Genomic DNA, 19061 nt, shown 5'->3' with positions numbered 1-19061 from the left:
ACTTTACTTATTATTAAACTATGGGGCTAAGAACTTACAGGAAGGTAGTTGCTAAATATGTGGATGTTCTGCCTTGAGTCAATCTCTCCCGGTGTTGAGCAGAACAGACAGCTAGCCAACTAAATGAAGTACCATTGAGCCATGCAGCAGAAGCATGGAGTGGACTCAGAAGCTACGCCAGCTCCATACAAGCCATCTGACAGGTGTATTATTTAGCTGACACCTACCTATAAAAACAATGATCGTAGCCAGCAAATATCACTGGAGCTTAACCACTTAAATGCCACTATCAATTTCTGAAAGCAGCATAAGTGAAGCGATCCTACCCGGAGTAATGAGTTTTTAAATTACAAGAAGGAAGGGGGGAAAAAAAAAAAAACAAAAAAAAAAACATGACACTATCCCACCATGTAAAATTGGTACCCACACAATAAAAGTTAATCTAAAATTCATAATTTAAAAACAAAACATCCAATATTCCTGACCCCCCCCCCCCCCACACACAGCCTGTTAGTGGTCTAGTTTTCCATAATAATTAATAAAAGAGGGGGAGGGAGAAAAAAAGAGGGGGGGAGGGAGAAAAAAAGAGGGGGGGAGGGAGAAAAAAAGAGGGGGGGGAGGGAGAAAAAAAGAGGGGGGGAGGGAGAAAAAAAGAGGGGGGGAGGGAGAAAAAAGAGGGGGGGAGGGAGAAAAAAGAGGGGGGAGGGAGAAAAAAAGAGGGGGGGAGGGAGAAAAAAAGAGGGGGGGGAGGGAGAAAAAAAGAGGGGGGGGAGGGAGAAAAAAAGAGGGGGGGGAGGGAGAAAAAAAGAGGGGGGGGAGGGAGAAAAAAAGAGGGGGGGAGGGAGAAAAAAAGAGGGGGGGGAGGGAGAAAAAAAGAGGGGGGGGGAGGGAGAAAAAAAGAGGGGGGGGAGGGAGAAAAAAAGAGGGGGGGGAGGGAGAAAAAAAGAGGGGGGGGAGGGAGAAAAAAAGAGGGGGGGGAGGGAGAAAAAAAGAGGGGGGGAGGGAGAAAAAAAGAGGGGGGGAGGGAGAAAAAAAGAGGGGGGGAGGGAGAAAAAAAGAGGGGGGGGAGGGAGAAAAAAAGAGGGGGGGAGGGAGAAAAAAAGAGGGGGGGAGGGAGAAAAAAGAGGGGGGGAGGGAGAAAAAAAGAGGGGGGGAGGGAGAAAAAAAGAGGGGGGGAGGGAGAAAAAAAGAGGGGGGGAGGGAGAAAAAAAGAGGGGGGGAGGGAGAAAAAAAGAGGGGGGGAGGGAGAAAAAAAGAGGGGGGGAGGGAGAAAAAAAGAGGGGGGAGGGAGAAAAAAAGAGGGGGGGAGGGAGAAAAAAAGAGGGGGGAGGGAGAAAAAAGAGGGGGGGGGAGAAAAGAGGGGGGAGGGAGAAAAAGAGGGGGGAGGGAGAGAAAGAGGGGGAGGGAGAGAAAAGAGGGGGGAGGGAGAGAAAGAGGGGGAGGGAGAGAAAGAGGGGGAGGGAGAGAAAGAGGGGGAGGGAGAGAAAGAGGGGGAGGGAGAGAAAGAGGGGGAGGGAGAGAAAGAGGGGGAGGGAGAGAAAGAGGGGGAGGAGAGAAAGAGGGGGAGGGAGAGAAAGAGGGGGAGGGAGAGAAAGAGGGGAGGGAGAGAAAGAGGGGGAGGGAGAGAAAGAGGGGGAGGGAGAGAAAGAGGGGGAGGGAGAGAAAGAGGGGGAGGGAGAGAAAAGAGGGGAGGGAGAGAAAGAGGGGGAGGGAGAGAAAGAGGGGGAGGGAGAGAAAGAGGGGGAGGGAGAGAAAGAGGGGGAGGGAGGAGAAAGAGGGGGAGGGAGAGAAAGAGGGGAGGGAGAGAAAGAGGGGGAGGGAGAGAAAGAGGGGGAGGGAGAGAAAGAGGGGGAGGGAGAGAAAGAGGGGGAGGGAGAGAAAGAGGGGGAGGGAGAGAAAGAGGGGGAGGGAGAGAAAGAGGGGGAGGGAGAGAAAGAGGGGGAGGGAGAGAAAGAGGGGAGGGAGAGAAAGAGGGGGGGGAGAGAAGAGGGGGAGAGAAAGAGGGGAGGGAGAGAAAGAGGGGGAGGGAGAGAAAGAGGGGGAGGGAGAGAAAGGGAGGGGAGGGAGAAAGGGAGGAAAAGAATTTTTGTGAGGATTTAACATTCCTGAGAATCACTAACCTATTTAGTTGTAAACCCACAGCTTTTTAGAACTGCTTCGCATCGATGCTGCACAGAGTAAACCAACTTCTGGCACCCTGTCACCTGTTCCAGCCCAATATGCTTTGACTACATTCCACAATTTTTTTGGCATTTGTTGCTTTGCCTCCGAACCGGCATTTTTGATGTCACCCCACAAGTAGTCTATCGGATTAGGGTTCGTGATTGGGCTGGCCACTCCATAACCTCAATTTTGTTGAACTTGTTTACTGGTGTGTTTTGGGTCATTGTCTTATTGAAACATGTTTCTCCATTTCGCTTTAGGCCAGTTGACGTGTTCTTTCTCAAATTATATCCACCTCAGTACGTCTCACTAAGTGAACTCCACACTGCTATTATTTTGAACACACCCCATTTCATTTAATTATTCAAATACACAGACTCAAAAAAACGCAGCTCATGAATGCTGAGTCTGTTGGTTTTCTTAGAATCTACGGCACCAACTGGTAAATTGCTTGACATATGGTAATATAGTTTCTATCAAAAACAGAGATTAATCTGGTTAGCCATATTGGACTGCTATTATTTTAAACACTACTGTATACCGTAAGCCCCCCCCCCCCCAACACATCCAGCGCAAAAGCCCACACACAGCCCCGCCCATGTCCTGCGCAAGAACCCCCACACAGCCCCGCCCATGTCCAGCATGAGAGCCACATAACCTCCCCATGTTCAGCAACAGAAACCCATAGCCTCCCTCTGTCCAGCCAAACACCCCATAAACCTGGAAAAAAACAGCAAAAAAAAACTAACACCACATACTCGCCTCGGCCTGCTGGCTTTCTGCTCGTCTCCGGTCTGCTGACTCTCCAAAGTACACAGCTGAAATGACGCATTTCATACGCTGATAGGTGGAGGAAGGGGCAGGAGGCAATGCAGTCAGCACAGATGGAGACAGAAGGAGGACAGCAAATGAGGGCACAGTGCAGTCTGTGGGCCACTGTTTCCCAGCCCCTTGGCTGTCTTCGTTCGGGGGCTGCACTGGAACAGCCAGAGGGCCAGATGTGTTATAGTAAATGAGGTTACATTCAAATTTGACTATAGTTTGTTGTATGTACACTTTCTCCCTCTGCTATATTGTGAATATGTATCCATGGTGGCAGTAGCCGTGTACAACATTTTCCATTTCGCTTGCTGAGATCACAGGTAATCATTTTTTTTTTAAATAGAGTACAAGGTTCATTTTACCTCTTTTGTATACAATATACAGTTTTAATCCCTTCACGGCGCAGCCCTTTTGTTTTTTGCTCCCCTTCTTCTCGGAGCCATAACTTTTTATTTTTCGGTCAATATGGCCCTAAGTGGGCTTATTTTTTTGCGAGACAAGTTGTACTTTTGAACGACACCATTGGTTTTACCATATCTTATACTAGAAAAAGTGGAAAAAAATTTCAAGTGCGGTGAAATAGTAAAAAAATAAAATTGTGTAATTGCATTTTTTTTGCAATGTTCACTAAATGCTAAACTGACCTGCTATTAGGATTCCCCAGGTCATTATGAGTTTGTAGATACCAAAATGTAAAGGGTCTTTTATATTTGAGTGGTGGTAAAAAAAAAATACAAAGTTTGTTTAAAAAAAAAAAGAGGAAAAAAAAAAAGCGCCATTTTCCGAGACCCGTAGCGTCTCCATTTTTTGGGATCTGGGGTCGGGTGAGGGCTTATTTTATGCACTCAGAGCTGATATTTTTATTGATGCCATTTTGGTGTAGATCCGATCTTTTGATAGTCAGTTTTGGCAATGTTGTTGCGACCCAAAAAAACAATTCTGGCACTTTGATTTTTTCTTATTACGTCATTTACCGATCCGATTAATGTTTTTTTTATATTGATAGATTGGGCGACTCTGATCACACTGGTTTATTTTGAATGGTGTGAAAGGGGAGTGAAATAAACTTTTATATTTTTTATACTTGCTACTACTACTTTTTACTTGCTTCAATAGTCTCCATGGGAGACTAGAAGCTGCGATTTCCGATCGCCTGTGTTATACATAGCAGGGCTTGTAGGTGTAACAAAAGTGCTCATCTGCTATGAACACCGACTGCTGGGTGGCCCTCATAGCAGATGGGTTGGCATGACAACCCGGGGTCTGTAGAAGACCTCTGTGGTTGTCATAACCTATCGGTGTCCCGCGATAATGTGACAGGGTTGCCGATGGGCGGAGCCATGATGCGCTTTCGGCACGATAATTCTAAATGCCGGTCAGATTGACAGCGGCATTTAACATGTTAACAGCTGTGGGTGAATCGCATTCTCTTACCCTTATTAGCACTTTGCTTTTTAACCGGTGTTATGGCGGACACGCCACTTCCAGTTTGCATTCCATTACAGGGTTTGGGTGGAACGCATGGGATCGCCTAGTTTGTACTTTTTCCGGCTGCGATCATGTGATGGGGGCGTGCCAGCTCGCCGCATACGATGGACCGCCCACTTCCGGTTGCGTTCCACCGCAATGCATAGGTGGAGGGCATCTGACACGGGAAGAGATAACAGTGTCCCTTCCGGTTTTCTGACGTCTTGCAATGATGTGAGTGAGATGCACCCCATTCAAATCTGCTTAAACCTGGCATCAATCACGCTATATACTACCACATGCAAAAGGTCACACTAAATTAGACTTCCTATTTAAACTAACACATGCCCATGTACCATTTACCCCTGACGAAGCTGCGATTCAGCAGTGTAACGTGCAGGGTCTTCAGTGCTTGCAGGTAACCATTATATTTTACTACCATCTTGTTCACCAAGGCTACAATATTCTGCCCTTCAAGGGAGCATTCCATCATAGTTAATATTTATATTCACTCCCTTGCTTGTATTTTAATTATTAGCCTATAGTACTTTGGCATGCCTGGGTGTTTTACACTCTGGGATATAGTGCTTCACTTACCTGCAGCTTAAAGGGGTTCTTCCACTTTGGTTATTATACCTAAACCCTAATTTGTGATTGTTTAGTGCAATGTTTTGCCTATTTTTAAATGTTATTTTTTGTGTCTGTGGTCGTTCATATTGTTCCAATAAAGTTTTTTGATAATTTTCTATCTTGGGTGTGCAGTCTCTATATTACCCTGCGTCTTTCTTCAAGTATTATGCTATAACTCCATGTTGGGTTACTGTAGCACCCCTCTATATTTATCTTTAGCTGTGCCTACCCATCTCCCCTGTGTTTCTGGATCGCGATTCCACCTGCGGCTGTTAGGGGCACATGACAGCTGTACAAATCAGCTGTCATTTGCCTGGAAAGGTGCGGAATCCGCACTGGAGCCCGCTCCAAAAGGGTGAGACCCGACATGCACAGTACATGTACGGTGCATGTCGTGAAAGGGTTAACATCTGAGTACTAAAAATAGGAAAAAGACAATAGCCCGATCTCCCAATCATATCTGATAATTGTCGTTGTCCTAGTAAGAGTACCTCCAATTCATTCAGCAAGTCCAGTAATGCGCGCAACTTTATATATATATATATATATATATATATATATATATATATATATATATATATATATATATATATATATATATATATATATATATATATATATATATATATATATATATATATATATATATATATATATATATAAAAAAAAATTAAAATCACAGGTGCAGCGAAGCAGCCAAAAGTATGCAAGAGCGTATGCGCGGGTGCCGCCCAATTCTGGGCTAGGCACTGCACATTAGCCTAGCTTCCTAACGTCACCAAGCCCAGATCACTTCATCGCCAGCCCAATGACATGGTCATTGTTGGCCAATAATATTTCTGCATTAGATGGCCATGGAGACAGAGCGCGCAGGACCACAGAAGTCATACGAGATAATCATATGTAACCAATACAGTTGCCGCATTGCGGCACTATGGAGAGGATGGTCACATGACCCAGCACTGTAAAAACAACAACTATAAAATAGACCACACAATCATTGATCCATAAACAGAAACCCAGAGGGAGAAAAGTGAAAAACAAACAAACAAAATAAAAAAAGCGCAAAAAAAATGGAAGAGGATGAAAAGAGAAAATAAAACGTGGTGGGGGGTGAAAATGGAGAGGGGGAAACCAAGAGCAGCAAATACATCACACGTATGAAGAACCCTTATTCAAACCCCTCACTCTGCAGTCCCATAATAATCTAGAACACAAAATTTAATAAAAATACTATACACTGGAGAAGACAGAACAAAACCAATCTCATCCACAATTAAAATATACACTTCATAATATTATATTTGATATTAAGACCCTCTGGTTGAAGACTATCCAACGTAGCTTTTTCTTCAGCCATCTTAATCTATCGACCCCCTCTCCGCTGTATAGGTACACTATCTATAACTCTGAACCTTAACTGATTGATGGCGTCTATTCTCAAAAAAATGTTTTGGACCTGTCGGCACAAGGTGTACCTGTACATGTACCTGTCCTCAAAGACAGCCATGGAGATGTTAGCATACGTGGGGGCTACATCAGACCCCATGGCTTTCCTCTGCTGCAAGAAGAAATCATCCCTAAAGTGGAAGAAACATCTCCTGAGGATAGTGCACATTCCAGAACTATGTCTAAGCAGGACAGCACATGGGCAATAGCTGCTAGCTTTATCATGTTCAATTCAAGTGTAGAGAGAACCTCCGTAAGTGTATGTCAGAGCAATCCCTGTCCTGACCCATCTGGCCTCTCCTGGGTCCGTGATAGAGGACAAACAGGGAGGTAAAATTTCTGAACTCTCATGGGATGCCACTTTAAATATTTAGAGTCAACCAAACATCCAGGGTGTGACACGCTCTTTCTCCCTCATTTTTAGGGTTATTACAGAATGATGGTAAAACCATCTTCTAGGATCTGTGAAAGGTTGTTACTACCTTGGGGAGGAAGTCTGGGTCAGGGCTAAGTATGACCAGGTGAAAAACGAGTAAAGGGTTGGTTGCAGTTCCCCCACCATTCTAGTATATGTAAGGGCCTCCAGAAAGGCAGTTTTCAGAGACAAAACCTTAATAAAGCAATCAAATAGGGACTACGGCTTTTAAGACCAAGTTTAGGTCCCAAGGAGCAGTTGTGGATTGAGGGGTTATCTCAGAGCGACTGACAGGTCTAAAAAATGTAACTATTAAGGGGAGTTCAGCAATTTTCTGGTCAAAGAGAGCCCCCAGTGTTGCAGTGTAGACTTTAAGAGTACACTTTCAATTCCATCTTCCACTCTTTGAAAAAATTCTAGGGAACCTAACAGGTGTGCCCCTGAAAAGTTAAGAACTTTCCACATATTCTATAATGAAAATCTGACAATTTTTTTTTTCCTATATTTCATAAGAGTGGAGATTTACTTTTCTGAGAAAACTCTAGCCGCTAGAGGCTTCCGCTCAAGTCACACCGAAAAAATGAAGACCCCTCACACTGGTATGTAACATGGGTCCCTAGCACCCTTGGTACTCACTCCCACAATCAATCGAAGAAGCCAGGTGAACCAAGTTCTCCTGGGCCAGAAGCGCGCTATTTTACTGAGAACTATCGGGATTAAGAAGATTGGGGGAAAGGCATAAACTAGCTTCTTCAGCCATCTGTAGAGAAGGGCGACAACTCCGTAGGAACGGTCTTTTGGATTCAAGGAGAAAAAGCTTCCTGGATTGTTTGATTGATGTGTGTTCACACAAGTCTATTTAGAGCTCACCCCAGCAATTGACGATTTTTTTTTTTTTTTTTTTTTTTTTTAAATACCCGAGTTTAAACACCACTCGTCCTGGTCCATCAGGTGATGAATGAGGTAATCTGCCTCGACGTTTCTTTTTCCCCTTTAGGTAACCTGTTAATATTGACTAAGTTTTCTTCTACTAAGGTTATTATCTTGCCTGCTTCTATCATGAGATCTCTTGACCTCATGCCTCGTTTGTTTACATATGTCACTGCTGTTTTGTTGTAAGACAGAACTTTTACATGGTGGTCCTTCATATCTAGCAGGATTTCTGGTAGTGCCAGACTGATTGCTGCTAGCCCTTTTTTGTTGGAGGATGAATCTAATAAAACCTCAGGCCACCCACCTTGAAGAATTTATCCCTCTGTGTGTTCTCCCCAGGAAAAAGTACTTGTCAGTGGTGATTACTTCATGGATATGGGATTTCCCATGCAACTCCAAGACAAATTTGTCTCGTGTTGCCACCATCTTATAGATTGTTTTACTTTCCTGAGAAAATGATCCTTTTGTCTAAGGCTATGTTCACACATGTTTTGCTGTTTGTGCTGCGTATTTTGCAGTAGATTTATTTGCAAATTTTCAGCTGCGTCTAGCAGTACCAGCAAAGGTTATGAGAAACCAGAATTCTCTGTTCACACATGTTGCTTTATGTTTGCTGAGTATTTTCTACCTTGGTTGTCTTTTTGGAAAATAGAGCATATCACTTCATTCAGCGTTTTTTTGCCCATAGGAAGTAATGGGTGGTGAAAAACACGCTGCAAAAACAAACCAAATACGCAGCAAAAAGCACCTGCATTTTTGATGGCAAAATAGAATGGGATTCTTTTTTTTCACAGAACTTTATGTACATGGCTAAATAGAGACAGAAGGTCAGTGAAAAAAAGCAGTAAAAATGCATAAAAAAAACAAAGGAAAACCTGCATTTTTGATGCAGCCGTTTTTCCTGACAGAAAAAAGTTGTCAGCAGTTTTGCAGCAGATTTAGGTGCAGAGAAAAAAAACAAAACAAAAAAACAACACGCGTCTGAACATAGAAGGGTTCTGAAGTAGAACCTTGCCCAGGTCACGGCAGGGACGCAAGACATTAAGGCCCCTAGGACTGACGTAGCCATTATTAGGATAGTCACCAAATTTTTGATCAAAAACTGATCTCCACACTTTCCTCTTCTTTCTTCCGAGATGAAAGAAGCTTATCTTTTTGAATCTAACAGCACTCCTAAAAAAAAAATCTGTTGCAGATCCGGTTTTATTTGATTTTAAGTTTATTATCCATCCTAGGGAGTATAGTATCTCCCTGACTTGTTACACCACTTGCTTGCACTCTGCTTCAGATTTCCCCAAAATGAGGAAGTCGTCTAAGGCAGGGTTCCCCAACTCCAGTCCTCAAGGCCCACCAACAGGTCATGTTTTCAGGATTTCCTTAGTATTGCACAGGTGATGTAACTATTGCCTGTGCAGGTGATGTAATTATCACCTGTGCAATACTAAGGAAATCCTGAAAACATGACCTGTTGGTGGGCCTTGAGGACTGGAGTTGGGGAACCCTGGTCTAAGGCTATGTGCCCACGATGCAGAAATGCTCAGGACATGCGGAAGCGAAGCATTCTCCACTTGCATTTCTGCATGCGGGTTGACAAGCACTTACCAAGCGATTTTAGCATCACTTGGAAAAGTGCTTGTCAACTTGGTCACACTATATAAATCCATGCAAACGGCGTATATATATATTATATATATATATATATATATATATATATATATATATATATATATATATATATATATATATATATATATATATATATATATATATATATATATATATATATATATATATATATATATATATATATATATATATATATATATATATATATATTCTCCTCCGATGGCCCCCGCAGTCTTGATCCGGAGGAGAGTATCCTCTTCTCTAGACCTGGGTACCATCCGCACATTAGAACGCATGGAATGCGCATCTACAGTGATTCGTAATCCATGCGTTCTAATGCAAGTCAATGGCGGCGAAAGCGCAGCACTTCCGCAAAATAATTGGTAGTGCTGAGGTTTTTTTTTCCCACAATGATAATCCGCAGTGGAAATTTCCGCAGCATGTGCACAGCACATGAGGATAATCATTGGGGAACATGGCAGGCCTTCTACCATGCATTTTTTTTAAGCGTTTCTGCCGCTGCGGAAACGCTTAAAAAACGCATCGTGGGCACACAGCCTAAGTACGGTATGAATAAAATGTCTCTATCTCTTATATGACATCTCTTATGACGTTTTTTAGCGGACATTTCTGATACCATCTTTGTGAACGCTCTTGGGGCCATAGATAGGCCAAAAGGGGAGAACCTGGAATTGTAAGTGTGTTAAATGTCCCGGTAGGTTGACTGCCACCCTGGGTGTATTTTTGATGGCTTTAATAAATATGCACATAGTAATAAGCATCTTGGATGTCTATAGTGGCCATAAAACATCCTGGAAACAGTTTTAATGGTGATTCAATAGCTTCCATTTTGAAGTATTTTGGCACTAAAATGGAATTAGACCTTTTAGGTTTGATTGTCCTGAACGATTGGTCTATTTTTTTCCTTAGGAATAGGGGACTGTAGAACCCTTTGCTTTCTTCCCCTCTTGGGACGCAAGTTACCACCCATTTTTTTTTTCCCCCCTTTTTCTATAAACAACACTATCTCCCTCTCCGGGATCTTTAGATTTGCCCCTGAACAATGATATTTTGCGATCGAAAATGTTTCCGGGGAACGAGCAAGAAATTCTAGTTTTAGCCCTTCCCTAGGGTGTCTAATATCCATGGGCTTAGGGAAATCCTTTCCCAGGCAGGAGGAAACTGACTCAGCCTTCCACCTACCTGGAGCCTGGAGTCATTGTCTCCCTGATTTATTTTTTTTTTTTTTTTTTTTTTTGTGGAACCCTGGAGAGAAAAGAAAAAAAAAAAAAAAAAAAAAAAAAAAAAAAAAAACAACACACTGTCCCCTTGTGAGGTCTTCCCTTTATTCCATCTGGTGTCTTTTTGCTTGAGAGCCTCTTTTCTTGATGGATGAAAAGGTCTTAAAATTTTAGGGCACTAGATTGTGAGAACCCTTTCTTTGAGTCCGCAGCTGCTGCCCCAGATTCCAAGGCTTCTTTAGGAAGCTCTGCACTTTAAAATCATGTGGGTCCTTAAGACGTCCTACATCATCGAACAGGAGTGCCGTATTATGGGACACACCTTGCACACAGCCACGTCAATCTTGTGTAAGTTAGTTCAGATTTCTGAATCTTCTGTTTCAAAGGGGTATTTTCTTTTAGGATAAAAACAAACAAACAAACAAAAAAAAAAAAACAGTCTGGCATCTTCCACTCTAATTGGTCAGGTTATGTATTTATGTACAGGAAAACATCAATACATCGAGATCTCTGAACATTAGATCTTGCATGGATTTTGGCTCCTTAAAAAGCAAACCTGTCAGCAGGTTTGCACTTAGTAAACCACATACACTGTCAAGTGGGTGCTGTTACACTGAGTAAAATGATACCTTTGTTGAGGAAATCCATCCAGTGGTTCTTTTATAATCTTTGTGTAATTTCACAAGCAGTATTTAAAATAGTAGGCAGGTCACTAAAAGCACAGTGAATTGTCAGAAGTCAGAGATAGGAATACATGTTTACAAAAGAAGAGCACATGCATATCATTATGTCAGAAATGAGAGTAAAGATTATAAAAACCACTGGACGGATTTCCGCAACAAAGGTATCATTTTACTCAGTGTAACAGCACCCACCTGACAGTGTATGTGATTTACTAAGCACAATCCTGCTGACAACTTCCTCTACCTTCAGTGTTGCCCTGACAGCCTGCATTAGTTTACTTGGATCTTCTGCCGGGAAACAAGTTGGATTTACACTGCTGTCGGTGGAGGATAAAAATGATGATTAAGCATCTGCATAGTAACCGCCGATCTCTCCATATGCTCTCTCATCCCCTGAGCTAAAGTTAACGCTAGCATCTCTTGTTGAAGCGCTGGCTTTAATCCCTTTTAGAGATTTCTTCATTTCCACCCTGATGACGGTTCTCATACCATCCATGAGGGAAGGGGGAAAGGTAGAGAACGTAAACAGACGAGCCAAGAAGTCCATTCAAATGTTATAAATATAGAAAAGTTAAATAAAATTATACAGACATATAGGAAATACGAAAGCTCACGTGCAATCTGAATGAGTGTGCAGGGGTCGCACTGGGTAGGAGCAATAGTATAAACAATATCAGAACATCAAAGAAACTGTATAAATATAGTATGTACTATACCACATATATTGCCATGGTGACACTTGTGTCACTTCTGGTCTGCAGTAACTGTTGGTTAAACAGGCTTCATGCTTTTTTAAATTCTTAACAATCACCCCTGTGATGCCCTCTGATGGAAGGCTGGTCCAAAACACGCGTCGGGGAGGACGCACAGCTATTTGAAGCCCCTGCAGTGTTTGTCACTTGCCTTACAGGGAATCTGTCACCCACTGGGTGAGATCAGAACTCTACTATGGGTATACAGGTTATAGAAAAGTAAATCTATACATACCTGTATGGCCCACAGTAGAGGTTTGATTGCAAAGAAAAGTGTTTTTATCAATTCTGTTTTGTGCAGGCTTGACGCCAAGCATTCCTCGCCTATCTGTTTATTAATCCCCCAAGCCCCCGCCTATATGCTTATTTATCATATTCTCCCCCTCCCCTGCACATCTCCGGGCCCTGTGACATGCCCTATTTTCCCTGACTTCCCGGGCATGCGCAGAGCACCGCTCACAGAGCACGCTTTGCTTCTTCCCGGCCCCAGAATCTGTGCACTGCGCCGCAGGGTTCTATTGCGCAGGCAACAGGAAGTGACATTGACTTTTCACAAGGGTAACAGGAGAAATTGCACAACAAATTTTGGGTTCCATTTTCTCCTGAGTATGAAGATAACCCATATGTGGGGGAAAACCACTGCTTGGGCGCACGACAGTGCTCAGAAAAGAAGGCGTGGCAGTTTGGAACACAGACTTTGATGGAATGGTTTGCAGGTGTCATGTCGTGTTTCAAGAGCCCCTGATGTGCCTATACAGTGGAAACACACTGGTTATGGTAGTCATACACTACGGGCGTAAAGATACTCGGTCAGAAAGGGTGAGGCGTGTGGAGGACTGGTGAGCCATTACTACTGGGATACCACATTCAGACTTCGACTCCTTTGTCAACTGGGGGATTACAACCAGTGTGAACCAGTTACTCTTGGAATACAATTATCCCGATAATCACTATATAGTGTCTGAGCGAGTAAACTATAGTTAAGCACTGCTGGGGTACAGTTACCCAGACTCATTCATCACTCCACTAGTATTTGACAAAATCATTTGTAGGGGGTGAGGCAGAGTCTGGAAAACTGTACCCCAGCAGTAATTAACTATAGTTCTCAGTCTGCAACATGGTGCCTGAGTGTGTAACTGGGGTAATTGTATCCCAGGAGTAACTGGTTCACACTGATTGGTTGTAATTCCCCTCGTGGACTTAGGAGTCTGAATCTGGTATCCTAGTAGTGATGGCTCACCACTCCTGCACACGCCTCACTTTTTCCGACCGCGCACCTTTATCCCCGTAGTGTACAGTCATGGCCAAAAGTATTGAGAATGAGACAAATGGTAATTTTTCCAAAGTTTACTGCTTCATTTTTTGTAATGGCAATTTGCATATACTCCTGAATGTCAAAGAGTCATCAGCTTCACAGCAATTACTGTACTTGCAAAGTCAATATTTGCCCAGAAAATGAACTTTAACCCCCAAAACACATTTCAACATCATTGCAGTCCTGCCTTAAAAGGAGCAGCTAACATCGTTTTAGTGATTGATCCATTAACACAGGTGTGGGTGTTGATGAGGGCAGGGCTGGCGATCAGTCATGATAAAGTAAGAATGACATCACTGGACACTTTAAAAGGAGGCTGGTTCTTGGTATCATTGTTTCTCTTCAGTTAACCATGGTTATCTCTAAAGAAACACGTGCAGTAATCATTGCACAGCACAAAAATGGCCTAACAGGGAAGAGTATCGCAGCTACAAAGATTGCACCTCAGTCAACAATCTATCGCATCATCAAGAACTTCAAGGAGAGAGCTTCCATTGTTGTCAAAAAGGCTCCAGGGCACCAAGAAAGACCAGCAAGCGCCTGGACCGTATCTTAAAACTGTTTCAGCTGCTGGATCGGACTACCAGCAGTGCCGAGCTTGCTCAGGAATGGCAGCAGGCTGGTGTGAGTGCTTCTGCACGCACTGAGGCGGAGACTCTTTGAGCAAGGGCTGGTTTCAAGGAGGGCAGCAAAGAAGCCACTTCTCTCCAGAAAAAACATCAGGGACTGACTGATATTCTGCAAAAGGTACAGGGAGTGGACTGCTGAGGACTGGGGCAAAGTCATTTTCTCTGATGAATCCCCTTTTCGATTGTTTGGGACATCTGGAAAACAGCTTATTCGGAGAAGAAGAGGTGAGCGCTACCACCAGTCTTGTCTCATGCCAACTGTAAAGCATCCTGAAACCATTCATGTGTGGGGTTGCTTCTTGGCCAAGGGAATCGGCTCACTCACAGTCTTGCCTAAAAACACAGCCATGAATAAAGAATGGTACCAGAATGTCCTCCAAGAGCAACTTCTCCCAACCGTCCAAGAGCAGTTTGGCGCCCAACAATGCCTTTTCCAGCATGATGGAGCACCTTGCCATAAAGCAAAGGTAATAACTAAATGGCTCATGGAACAAAACAGAGATTTTGGGTCCATGGCCTGGAAACTCCCCAGATCTTAATCCCATTGAGAACTTGTGGTCAATCATCAAGAGACAGGTGGACAAACAAAAACCAACAAATTCTGGCAAAATGCAAGCATTGATTATGCAAGAATGGACTGCTATCAGTCAGGATTTGGTCCAAAAGTTGATTGAGAGCATGCCAGGGAGAATTACAGAGGTCTTGAAGAAGAAGGGCCAACACTGCAAATATTGACTTGCTGCATTAACTCATTCTAACTGTCAATATAACCTATTGGTACTCATAATATGATTGCAATTATATTTCTGTATGTGAAATAAACATCAGACAAACACTAATAAAAACCAGAGGCCAGCAGATCATGTGAAAACATAATTTTGGTGTCATTCTCAAAACTTTTGGCCATAACTGTATGACTACCATAACCAGCGTGTTTTTAAATTTGCACGTTAATTACTAATAAGTAATTTAAATAAAGATTTACCTTTTATAGTAATCTTTATTAAGGGTTTATTTGCCTCTTGCAATTTCTTAAAATAATTGCCATTTTCACGCCAGTTTCTCCCAACTCTGCCAAAATGGGCGCAATGGGGACATGACGCCATCGTTTGTCTAATTCATGATTATTTGTAACCTTAACTACACCAGAGACTGGAGTAAGATTAATGCGTGCCACTAAGCAAAAGCTCCGGATTTATGAAGAGCTTGAACAAGATGTGAACAGGAACTTATTGTAGCAGCTTATACACAGTAAGTAGACCTAAAAGAATCTTTACAATGTTTTTCCTTCCCCAGATAAAGCAGTACATATACCTTGACAGTTATAACTCCTTTACGACCAACTTTTTTCATAGCATCTGAAATTATTTTGCCAATTTCTTGATCTCCATTAGCAGATATTGTTGCAACCTGTATAGAAAAAAAAAAACTCTTATAAAAAAAAAAAAAAAAGAGTTGAAATGAAAGACCCATGTTAGACATAATGGCCCCTTGATGAGGGGACATGCTGGAGTCAGGAGTGTGATAATAGACTGCGCCTGGGTGTCCATCTCCACTAAATGTACACGCACAAAAATGATGCACATCAGAGCACGTTCGCTCTGTCAGGACATTTATAGTCTACGGCCCATTCGGCGCATACTCTGATTTCCATTTTACAGAGAGTTTGGATACAAGCCCCTATGGGACCAACAAACGGGGCAAGAACAGTGTGAAAGCACCCTAATCAGTCATGCTCACTGTCACTCCATTACATGTCTATAGGGCAGTGATCAACAGTTCTAGGCCAGTAACCTGCAGTCTCCATCTATCTGGTACATTTAAAATGGAGCAGCAGCAGCATGTGTATGCAATCAGCTTACTCCTGTCATTCACCAGCCACAGGAGTAAGAAAGGGGTTCGTGAGCTAACTGTAATCTGGAAATTATTATTTATCCCCTTGATATGTGACGCTCTTAAAGACAAAATAATCTTTAATGTGCATTTAAAACAAAAAGAAGTGTAAAGCATGGCCAACAATAACCATCTTCTACTTGAGCTGACAGCAGTCAAATGAAACCTGCAAAATAAAATTATCCTGTACACAAGACTGGCCAAGTTTCAACCACATGGCAGCACCCAAAACTCATGTAATTACACAATCTCTTAATAGTAGCTTAAAGAGTAACAGTCAGTTAAATTTTTCCCCAAAAATTAGTAGAGGTGTAAATAAGAAACTTTATAATATCTTATTAGAGAAATCCGCTTCCACCCTCTTCCGACATTATTTCATTCTAAAAATTCAGGGGTGAAAAAAAAAAAAAAAAAGTTTTATTTCAGCAAATACTGATTTTCCTGTTACGGAGATCTGAGATGACGGTTGGTGCTCAAAAAGTTCTATGAAGAACAGTAACTGTAATTTCAACTTGCAGGAGTATGTCTGTCTGCCTTCAGGTTCTCCCTCCTCCTCTCCATATAATTAAATATGCACACATTCATCTCTTATTTCAACAATATGAAAATCTGTCTTCATTAACTACAAATTTTACCCATTAATTGGGAGTGAAAGATCAATCCTGGAAGAGGAAGAAGCAGATTTCGATCATAAAAGTTACATTACAAAGTCTCTTATGTTCATGTGTAATATTGATTTATGAAATAGAAATTAAAATATTCTTTAAATTAAAATTAATAAGCGAGTTCCTGTATGGATTTTACTAATATTATAGCAAGCTACTAACTTGTGCAATCTCCTCGGGGGTTGTAACTGGTTTTGATAGTTTCTTCAGCTCTTCAATGACTATGTCAACTGACATCATCACACCTGCATACAACAATAAACACATCATTTATATAGCTAGGAGTCTAAGGCTGGCCATACACATTAGATGGCTGTCAGCTGATCGATCAGCCGAAGCATAATTTAGCTGACAGCCAACTCAGCCAGCACTCCAATACACAGGAATGGTCAGCTGAGTGCTCATGTTCTCCATGAGGAAGCAGCCGACTAACAAGTTGCCAGGTGACCACTTCGACCACCCTTTATTAAATAACGCCTATACTCACCTGCAGAGCAAGCGCTGTTCCAGCGGTGTCAGCTCTCCTGGGACAGAATAACGTGCAGCCATTCAGCGGCCGCTTTGCTCATTCGGACAAAACAAACATCGGGAGGAAGCCAATGTATTCAGTGAAATATTGATTAAAATCATTTATGCTGAGCACCGATCTAGATACATACATACACACAGTAGCAGAGCCAGGAAGGACAGAGTTAAGTCCTAGTTCTGCTGTATTTGATTAAAAGCACCTGCCAAGTTTTTCTACTATAATCAGGGTCAGTGTTCATTAGGTGTGTCAGTCTGCTGGATGGAGCAAAGTTGAATGTCCTGAAGCAGGTGAGTGTTCAGCCAAAATGTGAGCTTTAGCTGGGAGAGAGACATTCTGGGGTCTCTCTCTCTCTCTCTGAATGGAAACTGCATGAGTCGCTGGGAAAGCTGAGCAGTCTATTTGTGGGAGCTGCAGAGAACAGTGTGAAAGCTGCAGCCTGTTCAGTGTAAACTGTGCTTAAGAGCGGCTGGAGCTCAGGCTGAAGGGGATACTTAGACTAGTGGGATCGGGCCTCTTCTGTGTATGAAGTCCAAACAAATTCAAGCTGCCCAGCAGTCCGAGGGTACAACAGTGTCAACCCGTACTATCTGTCGGCGTCTGAATGAAAAGGGACTGTATGGTAGGATACCCAGGAAGACCCCACTTCTTACCCCGAGACATAAAAAAGCCAGGCTGGAGTTTGCCAAAACTTACCTGAGAAAGCCTAAAACGTTTTGGAAGAATGTTCTCTGGTCAGATGAGACAAAAGTAGAGCTTTTTGGGGAAAAACATCAACATAGAGTGTACAGGAAAAAAAAAGGCATTCAAAGAAAAGAACACGGTCCCTACAGTCAAACATGGCGGAGGTTCCCTTATGTTTTGGAGTTGCTTTGCTGCCTCTGGCACTGGACTGCTTGACCGTGTGCATGGCATTATGAAGTCTGAAGACTACCAACAAATTTTACAGCATAATGTAGGGCCCAGTGTGAGAAAGCTGGGTCTCCCTCAGAGGTCATGGGTCTTCCAGCAGGACAATGACCCAAAACACACTTCCAAAAGCACTATAAAATGGTTTGCGAGAAAGCACTGGAGACTTCTAAGGTGGCCAGCAATGAGTCCAGACCTGAATCCCATAGAACACCCGTGGAGAGATCTCAAAATGGCAGTTTGGAGAAGGCACCCTTCAAATATCAGGGACCTGGAGCAGTTTGCCAAAGAAGATTGGTCTACAATTCCAGCAGAGCATTGTAAGAAACTCATTGATGGTTACCGGAAGCGGTTGTTCGCAGTTATTTTGGCTAAAGGTTGTGCAACCAAGTATTAGGCTGAGGGTGCCAATACTTTTGTCTGGCCCATTTTTGGAGCTTGGTGTGAAATGATCCATGATTTGATTTTCACTTCATTCTCTTTTGTGTTTTTTCTTTGCAAGCAAATTAAATGAAGATAACATCAAAGAATGTGATTGCAATCATTTTCAGGAAGAAACAGTATTATCTGACAGAATTGCAGGGGTGCCAATACTTTTGGCCACCACTGTATGTCACGAAAAAACTCTCAGAATAAGGGGGATCCGTTGAAGAGTTTTAGAGAGTTATTACCTCAAAATAACAGTGGTCAGAACTGTAAAAATTGGCCTGGTCATTAATGTGCAAACCGCCTTAGGGGGGGGTTTAAGAGCAGCAAAATCACAATGAAAACCCAACACACTGCTGATATTGTTTTTGGGGAATTTTACGTTGAACATTGTAACAGGATTCTCCTCATCTGTACAAATATGTCAATCCCAAATTTACAATTATCTTAGTGGCAAAAAAAAAAAAAAAAAAAAGTCGCCATTTTCCATGACCCATAACGTTTTTCATTTTTTTGC

The 19061-nt window shown here is 42.6% G+C and overlaps 1 protein-coding gene across 1 annotated transcript in view; it reads right to left on the bottom strand.

Moving 5' to 3' along the window:
* The window catches only part of HSPD1 (heat shock protein family D (Hsp60) member 1), a 182750-nt gene that overhangs the window by 136848 nt on the left and 26841 nt on the right, over nucleotides 1–19061 (bottom strand). The window contains exons 4-5 of the mRNA XM_073647951.1: nucleotides 16846–16928; nucleotides 15440–15535 (exon numbers count right to left, since the gene is read on the bottom strand). Coding sequence (XP_073504052.1) covers nucleotides 15440–15535; nucleotides 16846–16928 — 179 coding nt within the window. The remainder of the gene's footprint in view (nucleotides 1–15439; nucleotides 15536–16845; nucleotides 16929–19061) is intronic.

The sequence above is a fragment of the Phyllobates terribilis genome, unplaced genomic scaffold (genome assembly GCF_046119375.1).
Source record: "Phyllobates terribilis strain yellow unplaced genomic scaffold, ASM4611937v1 Scaffold_9__5_contigs__length_417890890, whole genome shotgun sequence".
Lineage (NCBI taxonomy): Eukaryota > Metazoa > Chordata > Amphibia > Anura > Dendrobatidae > Phyllobates > Phyllobates terribilis.
The sequence above is the reverse complement of the archived record's forward strand: the minus strand, read 5'-3'. Positions and strand labels throughout refer to the sequence as shown.